Source organism: Chanodichthys erythropterus, chromosome 8, assembly GCF_024489055.1.
Source record: "Chanodichthys erythropterus isolate Z2021 chromosome 8, ASM2448905v1, whole genome shotgun sequence".
NCBI lineage: Eukaryota > Metazoa > Chordata > Actinopteri > Cypriniformes > Xenocyprididae > Chanodichthys > Chanodichthys erythropterus.
Genome location: NC_090228.1, coordinates 14,578,275 through 14,588,709, shown reverse-complemented (window position 1 = coordinate 14,588,709; position 10,435 = coordinate 14,578,275). Strand labels below are relative to the sequence as shown.

General features: G+C 37.8%; 1 protein-coding gene across 1 annotated transcript; it reads right to left on the bottom strand.

The window, feature by feature from the left end:
* Positions 1-721: 721 nt before the first annotated feature.
* Positions 722-9,969, bottom strand: dnai7 (dynein axonemal intermediate chain 7). Its single transcript, XM_067392279.1, has 15 exons — positions 9,925-9,969; positions 7,161-7,248; positions 6,982-7,073; positions 6,730-6,834; positions 6,496-6,633; positions 5,868-6,002; positions 5,680-5,783; positions 5,311-5,605; positions 5,113-5,221; positions 2,713-2,876; positions 2,436-2,622; positions 2,105-2,319; positions 1,337-1,495; positions 1,111-1,224; positions 722-1,008 (listed from the first exon to the last, which is right to left on the bottom strand). Exons 1-15 carry the CDS (start codon positions 9,967-9,969, stop codon positions 733-735), a joined length of 2,226 nt encoding a protein of 741 aa, XP_067248380.1. The 3' UTR covers positions 722-732.
* Positions 9,970-10,435: the final 466 nt, after the last annotated feature.

The window sequence follows — 10,435 nt, the reverse complement described above, 5'->3', positions numbered from 1 at the left end:
TATTTTTTCTTTTTGTTAACTTATTGTTTTACGGTTTTATGCAGTAGATTTTTTTTTCCCCTGATACTATTAATTGTCACAAACACATAATTTTTAACCTCGTTAAGCTGTTGGTTTGGTGTTTATTGTTAAATGTTCATACACTTTTGTATGTTCCAAAGAGGGGGGGGAGAGAAACTTTGCACAATAAAAGAAACTGATCCAAATAATTTCACTATTTATTGCAGGACAACAAGTTAAATGGATCACAGACTTGACTGAATGGCTTTATTAAATATTAATAAATCTAATTTGGGAGAATCTCACCAAAACATGTCTGGGGCTATATATAAAATGTAGTATGTATGTTCACACTGCTAAAAATATCTTGATGATCCTTCAAAAATTAAATTTCTTTATTTAAAATTAACTTTATTTTAGGGTAAGTCTGGTCATGTTTTTGTCAGATTTGATGAGATTCACCTGAGTTTATATTCTGGCACTATAAACATTTCCTCAATGTCAATGATTTAGGTGGTCTTAATATTTTTTGCAATTGATTTTGTTGTAAATTTTATTGCTGGTGTCAGAAATATTCATTCAAGATCATTTGGCTCCCCTTGCTGGTTATAAAGAGAAGTATGCAGGGTGTTATTTCATATCCTCAGCATATTATCAAGATGTTGCAATGACTATCACAAGTTCAAAACGGGTGTCAAATGTTTTAGATATTAGTGTGTATGTTTTCTCGTCTCAGGAATATGTGAGGACACGTGTTGCCCACAGGAGCCTCTGTACAGTGTCTGTGTAGAGATAGTGAGACTGACGGATTCTAGCTTGTCCCTCGATGCTCATGTCCTGTCTGAGCATGTGCAAAAAGGTGGAGTGGAACTCTGTGCCCTCGGCAAGTTCAGGAGAGAAGCTGCTATCATGCTCCTTCATCTTCAGATGCTGGTTTCTCTGAGCACCCAGCAGGTAAAGAGACCACGCCTCCTCAGCCACTGGCTCTGCCTCCAGCTGTTCACATGCCTACCAGTCAAAAGGTTAAAGGTCAGAGGTACTGCCTGCTTAAAAAGAAAATATACAGTAATTCAATAGTGCTTTATCTGTCTGTAGGAGTGTACGACATGCCTGAAGAACAAGGTGCTCTTGTCCACATTGTGTGTTCCAGCGGCTCCAGGAAAAAGCCACTGCTGAGGACATTAGGGCCATTTGTTCATACACTGTGTGCTCTATTAATGGGTCCTAAAAATGAGGAAAAAAAAATGAGAAGCTGTCATGCCATGGGTTTCTATAACTGGTCTGTTTAACATTAAATGAGTGAATTGGCTTTTAGGCAATTCAGCTCCTTTGTTACCTTCAAGTTGATGCTGACGTACTTGTCTGAATACTCATTCACAAATATATTGATCCCAGCTCTCTTCATGGCCTTCCTCAGTTCTGAGGGGCTCATCCACTTCCCTAAAAGATGATCCAAGTCCCTCGTCTCCTCCATGTGCAGCATACACTGCTTATCCTGCGAATCAAATTATTGAAGCTATCATTCAAGTACTGGTGAGGGCAAACCATTTTAGTAGCCTTCGGCATGTATCAAAAACAATCTGGCCTTGAAATGAAGGCTTGGATAAATTAAATGGCTCAATGACAGGATGTTCTTTTTGTGGTCTATTCATATATACAAAATTATGTTAAAAATGTAATGCATACATGAAGTAATTTTGAGTTCATCTCAGTGATAATGTATTTTAATAAAACTATTTGGCGGCTTCTTAATATTTGAAACACTTCTGTCCTCCAAATCAAAGTCATTATAAGTTCAAATATTTGATGAAAATATAAGTGGTCCCCCACACCCCATTTTCCACAACAATATTTAAAGGACCTTCTCACAATTTCTACCTGTTAAATTATTTTACAGCTAGGCATAACTAGAAAGCAGTATATTTTTTATAAAAATTAACCAAATACTAAAAATATCTTGATTTTTTTTTTTTTTTTTTTTTAGTTTTAGCTTATATAATTTTAAGTCATGCTTTTTTAAAACCATATTAAACCAACATGAATACATTTCTAAGAATCTGGCCCATGATTTAAATTACATATCTTTGAATGGGGCCTCTCTTGCCTTGATGGTGATGCTGACTTCAGTAAGAGCTCCAGTGATTGTGAACAATGCTGAGTCTTGGCCCAGAGGCCTCAGCTCCCATGACTGGAAAGGCATATTAGCATAAGACTCTTGCAGTAATGTGAAGGCATAGAATGCATTCATCCGAAAGGAGATGCTGCGGGTCTCTGAGTCATAATTTGTCTCAGAGATGCAGTCCGTCCGCCAGTGTTGACCTGCAGAAAACAGAGACCAACAACAGGCGTGAGGTAAAATACTCTACTAAGATATGAATGTATACAATATAAAATCTATTGACGCATATACTATATGTTTGGTGCGAATTGTTCACCGATAGGATCCCAGCGTGCCACTTGAGGATCCTCCAGAAACAATATTGAGTCAGGCAGAGCTACAGTGACCCCTACAGGCAATAAGGCAACAGTGCTACTGTGTTCATCCAGCCTCACTGAGGTGGAGCTCTGAATGCGAGACTGCTCTGTGGGATAGGGGAAGGCCTGGAGACCAGTCTCTAACAACTGTGAGAAGCACAACAGCAAATGATAATTAATACAAATTACTCTCTATGATATCTCGCAGAGTGTCCCTGATTACAACCCAAGATGTACCTCTCTCATTTCCCAGCCCTTCACTGTACGAGACTGGGGTGGTAGATGGAAGACATCAAAGTAGAAGACTCCGCCCAAGGGTGTGAACTGCTGCAGATCAACTATATGTATGTCAGCACTGTCAAACACCAGTTCAGCTGGTGATGGGTTGGAGCCATTTTGATCTAGAAACAATTTAAAATAACAATGTAATCTGTGGCATATCTCAAAAGAAAATCTTTCTTACTTTGTTATATTTTGTGATGCCTAAATTCCCTTGCAGTATGGTTTTCTTTTTATTTTATTAGGAGTATAGAATTTTGACACCAGTGATTTATTGGATATCAAAATAATTTTATATTTTTATTGACTAAAATTTTAATGCCTAAGGTTTTATTATGAGTAAGCAGTGTTTTTAGATGCCATGCAAAGCATAGTTTAATAATAATAATGATTAGAATAAACATAATTTGACAACTCTAGGATTTTTATGCCAAGCATCAAAGCAACTATAATATGTAGATGCTAATACAGATCTCAACTCGAACTTGTGCAGTCACAGATGTGTGATTGCTGTGGTTTATTGCTTTTATAAAATTGTGGCAGCAGTTTAAAACACCAGTGTCTATATACATATTCAATTAATAATAACCACAATAAAATAAATATATCTGCAAGCAGCAATTAAGGGGCCAGGCACAAAGGCAGGATAAGTCCTGCCAACATGGCTGGAAGCATCAGACCAACTGCAACAATCAGCAATTAAAGGCATATTAAAGAAAAAAGGCAAAAAGGCTGAAAAATCATAAATAGTCATTTGTAATTTGATTTAATTGTTTATCTCTTTTCACTGATAGGTGGCGCTGTGACTAAATTGATGTTGTGTGGTCAGAGTAAGGTGACAATGACACATGCAAAGTTTGGGGTCAAAGCATTGCAGACATACAGCCTTTAGTCATTTTGGCATCATGCCTCAAATTTGTTGCTCCGGTATATGAAAATAGTTTTGTCTATAGAAAGGAAATCCATAACTTTTTGTCGGCACTATCTGAAGTCTTGAATTTGGTGAAAATCGGACAAATGGTCTAGGATGAATTCAGAAAAGTATTTTTTTTATTTTTTATTTTTTTAAGAAAATCAAAATGGTGGACAGGAAGTTAAGCCAACTATGGCAAAATTGATATCTATCCCTGCGTTCCATTCGGAAGGGATCATCCCTATGCCCTAATCCCTTCAAAGGGTTTATCCTCCGAGTGAGAGCTTCGAAAGGTGTAGGGGTAAAAAAAAAACACTCTTTTTTGGAACGCACATCTGCATCATCTTAACGAGACAATCAAGGAGGAGTAGATTGTGCAAGCTGCGTCTTTTGTTTAACGTTAGTTTATTTATTTTTGGTTTATCGCTGCCATATTGCATATTGTGTCTATGTATTTGAAACATTTGAATGGACTGATAAAGGGAGCTGTAAAGTATTTTTGTTGAAGTACAATGTCGTTTTGACCATAATAATGGACTAAATCTAGCTTGTATAAATATTATAGTAGTATAGAAAAATACTATACATACATTTATAGGTAAAATCGTACTCTGAGCCTCCTGTACCATTCTGTGACGCCAAACAACTTCACTGTGCAAAGGATCATGGGGGCCCGAAGTGTTCATCAGTTGTACCCTTCGAAATCCTTCAATTCCGAAAGGCCCTTTGAAGTGGCCAGTTTCGAGCACTTCAGTTTGGAACGACCCTTCGGTATGGCGGCCATGATTGTTTTCACTCCGAAGTGCCCTTCGGAGGGCGATATATCCCGTTTGGAATGCACCATATGTTCTCGGCATGACCCATGGAATAATTTTCATTACAATAAGCGAATTTAATCAAAAGTTATTAGCATTTTTGAAAATTTCATTATAACTTTTGACCACAACGTGGTGCTGCCCTGAAACATTTTGAGTACCGTCAGGGCATGGTCCCAAAGACCGCGTTTTGTAACAATACGCCAACGCGTTAGTAAAATATAGAATTTTACAACAAAATTGACCATGGCCGACAACCAAAATGACCGATACTGGAAAATTAGGTATCGTTCAACTCGATTGGTGTTCCCTGCTTGCCACTGTTGGCCTATCTGATAATATTAAAGACATTGTACTTGGCCCATTAATTCTTTATAATTCAACTGATGTGCATATTTTGACTATTATATGGGAACTTTACATTTATTTTTCAAATATGGAACAATCCATTTTATAATTTAAAGCTTTGGCAGTATTCTACAAATAATCATAGTTAACTAAAACAAATTATAAATGTTTTTTTTTTTATGTGACAAAGATTTCATTCTCTTCTCATTTTGTTTCATATAAAGAAAGAAGGAAAAAAGTTAGCTTTGAATGTGGAAATCAGAAAGTAAAATGGAACCAAACCAGTTTCTAATCCTGTAGCGATTGCCTCCATCTGACTTTCTCCTTCCTCTAACAGCTTGACTGTAGAGCTCTTCCTCCCCTCCTTAGCTGAGATCACACTCACAGCACTCTGACACATGGACACACACTGATATTGTCAGTGACAGAATCCACTAGAAAACAAGTACATAGTGTGCACATGATCAAAGCCTCACTCACCATCTTCCTGCTCTCTGATCTGACCGAACGGCTCTCTTCCTTCACCTGCTTTGAGCTTTCTCCCTCATCCCCCTCTCCCTCCACCTTCCCATTTTGCACCGCTGCAGCAGTCTCAGATGGTGAAGTGAGAATGCTTTCCATCATGGATCTCCTTCTTTGGACCTGTTCACGCTCGCTGTGGTGAGACAGGTGGTCATAGCGCGTGTGAAGGATCCGAACAGCGATGTCACACACAGCCAGCGGCTTCGGCAGCTCGAAGCCAAGACCCACCTCTGCAAACCGGTAACCTTTAAACCTGGAAACATGAATTGTCAAGTATTTCCTTAATCCTACAATAGGGCCTAAATTTCATCATGAAGGCAGACAAACCTTGGATTTTTGTTGAGGTTTGCCCACAGACAAAGAGTCACGTTGTCGTCCTGGACTACAGTCTGCATGTTGCCAGTCTCAATATCAGAATTAGAATTTGCAAACTGGATGGGAAGCAAAACATATTATATCCAATATGTGTTGAAATAGACATATGCTGCATGGGAAGATCTCAGAAGAACTCGCACCTTCAGAAGCTCCTCAGTGGCCTGGTTGAGTTTGTAGAGGATTATACTCTGGAGACAATGGATTGTTTCTCGATACTGTTGAGCAGTGCATGGCTCAGAACCCTCACTCAAGAGGAAGTCCAATTCGTCTGTCAACTGTCCAAGAGAAATTGTTTTAGATTTTCTTAAGAAAATCTGCCGAAATGCGCATAAAACTCACTACCATGACGCCACAATGTTCTGTGTGGTTGCCAGGGCATTGCTATATGGTTGGTAGTGTGTTTAAGAAGTCAAAAAAGCCTCCTCTTACATCTCTATGATACTGTGGTCTCTAAAATTTGACTCAATGTACAGTAAAGGCAAAAGAACGATAACTATAAAGATTGTTATCATTATAAATAGCATCCAGACCAATGGACAATAGCGTTCTCTCTTTTTTTTTTAAAGGGCCATTCATTTTTGCATTCAACTGTGCTGCTTTTTCTATTGTTATTTCTATGCAAACATGCACTAGATAAATGGGGTTTGTCCCATTTAATTCTTGTCTCTTGTGCACGACACATACATGCTTAAGTTAAAATAAGGATCACCTCAGTCATCAATAATTAACTTGAAACCATGAAAATGAGATACAGAGAGCGGGTCTCACCTGAAGAGACAGAGCACAGTTTTCCAAGACCCGCTGGATTTGGTTTTCTGAGTCTTCTCTCCACAAACTGATGAAGGAATTGATCTCCGGCAATACAGATGGGTCTGGACTGCCATCACAACGCATGTAACGCTCCCACTAATAAATATCAAAGAACAAATCATCCTGTAACATACTTACAGTAGCCTCAGAATTAGCTTGAGACTTCTGAATGAAGACATATGGGTCTTGTACCTTAGCTTTGTTCCTGCATTCTGTTTCCCACTCGGTGACTGCAGAGTGATTCTCATCTAGAATGTGCCGCAGTTCATTCAGCTCGTCCTCTCTGCGCTCTCTGTCCTGTGGACATGGACAAGGCGTCAATCAGTCATCACATCCAAACTTGTCACACACAATCCATCAGTACGGAGAGCTGCATATGCACTAAAGCCTGCAGGTAAATGTCTGCAACACAACGGTGAATGTTCAAATGAGAGTTCACCAGACCTTTAACTCAAGTAGCTGTTGTTTCTCTTGTTCTATCTGCTCTCTCTCCAGCCGTTCACTCTCCTCACGTTCTGCAATGAGACGAGCTTCTTCTACAGGACAAAACACAGTATACAGATTTGTTATCAATCAAAAACTATTTTAAAATTAATTTAATTTAATTAAAATTGCAGATATACCTTCCTCTCTCAATCTTTGTTCATCTGCCTCTCTCTGCAGTCTCTCCCTCTCAGCCTTGCTGATGTTTCCTCCTTTCTTTTTTGCAGACTGGATACAAAATGCAATTTTTTTATGATGTGGAAAGTGAGCAGATTATTTCTTTCCTTTTTAATGAAAAATTTTTGAGCTTAAAATGTATTGCTGTTACATTTACTAATAATGTTACTCTACAGAATTTATTTTACTGGGGAAATATGTACTTTATTTTTAATAAAGCCTACCTGACCAACAAACATTAATAATGTTAACAAAATTAAAACTGATTTTAAGTTGAAAGCTGTTAAAACATATTGACTCCCATCAAACAACACACCTTTCCATCCTTTGGTGGCTGTTGAAAAACAAAAAAAGAAATAACTACATTACAGGGAAAACATTTCAGACAAAATGTCAAAGGTAAATAATAAATCAAACAGACATTGCTAACATATGCCAGGATGCTAAGTGAATATTTTGGCTTGGGACTTTCGCTTTTGCTAATTATATTTCATCAAACAATCTGACAAGATCGATTAAAAATATAATTAATAGTACATACGTGTATATATTTTGTAGCTTTAACGCTATTTTCCCCTCAAAAACATTGGGAAAACTTGACTCACCATGTTGACAAGCTATCAGGCAGCAGGCGGGCGTCTTATCGCCATGGCAACGGCGCACGCGAGATAGAAAACAAAACGGCTGATAGAAAATATCCCAAAATACAAAGAAGAAACTAACAAAGAACCATTAAAAGTGTACTCAACGTCCTGATACAATAGTCCAATAGAGTTTTGTTCATTTTACAAAAAGTTTGCTTGTATGAAAGCTTTTCAATATTGCCATCTCCTGGTCACGTTTAAAAACTCTTTGGCGTTTGCAGCAGTGTTGTCTTCTTTACACAAGATGGCGCACAAGATGAGTCGTCTTCGTTCCTCAGCACAAAAAAGACTTCTTGAATCTTCTCTACATGGTATTTAATGTGTTTTCATATTCTTTATGATTAGGCAAGCTAACATTAATTTACTATTTATTGATAACAAATGCTGTTTCTCGTATTCAATCAGCTGCCCTCATTCCATTTGCAAATTATCAACACTGTACAGGGAAGTATATGAAATAATACAGTAACGTTAGGCTATTAGCGTCTAACGTTTCAGAGTGGCTGTGTTTCTCATGTTATCTGTGTTTTAAAGCTAAACATATTAACCCTCTCATTGCATTAGAGACCATTAACTGATTATGGTAAAGATTATTTACAAAAAAGCATAATAATGAAGTTTGCAGTGCTAAAATAGAATAACAGTTAGTTGTGTCTATTTGTTAATGTAATATTAAAGGGATAGTTCACCCAAAAATGAAAATCGTGTCATCATTTGCTCACCCTCAAATACATTTCTTTGTTCTGTTGAACACAAATGAAGATATTTTGAAGAAAGTTTGTAACTAGGCTGCTTTGGGGCACCATTGACTTCCATAGTAGAAAAAAAAAAAAAAAAAAAATACTATGGAAGTCAGTTTCCCACATTCTTCAAAATATCTTCCTTTGTGTTTAGCAGAACAAAGAAAGTTGTACAGGTTTGGAACAACCTGAGGGTGAGTAAATGATGACAGAATTTTCATTTTTGGGTGAACTTAAGCTAACTGAATCCTCATTTTCTTCCCAGTGGCAGCTCGAGGTGATCTCATGATCTGCAACACCACATCAGTGTTCAGTGTTTCCGGTGCCCCACTACATTGTGAGTTAACCTTTGGGTGGTTAAGAGGGTAAAGTCATTGCCCTAAATTCATCTGCTGGTCAAAGGTAATTTGCACTTCATATGTTTGGGACAGTCTTCACTCATCTTGAGAAAGGCTGGCAGAAGCGGCACATCAAGGCTTTTGGGAACCTGTCCACACACCCAGGCTGTTCTTTCTTGCATTACGCTGCACAGGTCTGTCCTCGCCATCTGGAGTTTCATCTGTGTGCTTACACACCACATGTCTATCCAGACACTGAAACAGGAGCGTGACATTGTCATGACAAATGCAGCCACTTGTTAGACAGACAGACAATAACATTATTATATTTATTTGGATCATTGATGTTGTTTGTAAATATGATGTTGTCATCTATCTTGGAGTGATTTTTATTTTTTTTTTAATTTAATTTAATTTAATTTATTTATTTTTTGATAAACAGTGCTGTTATTAATAGAAGAGATCATCATCTGAGATTTACTGACAAAATATTGCATCTCTCAAAGAAAAGATTCTATCTATCTATCATAATATTATAACATTTTTGAGCAAAGTAACTAACAAACTTGCCTTGTAGTGTCTTTATACTCTACGTGAAATAAACAGCTTTGTCTCCAGACTGCCAAAAGAGCTTGAAGATATTCACGTGTGGCACAGTTCACACGCTCATTGTCACACAGTATGGAGTGTGTAAAAGCCCTAAATCGGGTATGTTACTGGGGTATTTATAAAGCTAATCGAAAAAGGTGTTTTCTTGTCAAAACGACAAAAAAAGAGTATGCTACTAAGCTATTTACGATGCGCTTTCTTGAACTTAGTTTGAGCTGAACAAAAGCAAACCAGATAATGGTTGTTTAGGCTTGTGTGAGACCAACTCCCTGCTTTAAATCACTTTTTCTCTCTCTCATTATTAATGTTGTTTAAGGTCAAATGCAGGCGGCTTGCTGACAGGATCTAAACCTCAGTGTTTTACACAGCAGGTGAGGCAATCCGACCTCTCCCTACATCTTTGATATCAAATTCAGTGACCTGGTCATCTGATAATACCATCTTTCGCAAAGCCGTTGTTTAGAGTGACAGTGCAGGGCTAATGTGGGATTAATGGTTATCCGGAGAGAGGCAGTGAGCAGATAGGGCCAGACATTTCCCTTCAACTCTTTCATTATGCTCAGTTCGTAATTACACTAAACCTAATTATTGTCCCAGGCTTTTGTGATCTTCAAAGCCAAGATGTGACAAATAAAGCCGCTTGAGCGCAAGCAATGCTAAGGAAAAAACGCTTAATGAACAATAAAATCGACAAAACGTTCCAGAAAAAAATGAGATTGGAGCCGATGTTAAATCTGTTGACATTTAATTTGCTGGCGAAACGGAAACATGCTTTCCTCTAAAAGACAACATTCGGGCACAAACAAATGTGCCGGCTATAAGGAGAGGAGAAGGATGAAAGATGGGTTTACTAACACGTCTCTTCGTCTCTCTTTCATGTTAATTAGAAATCGCATCCCTTTGTTTC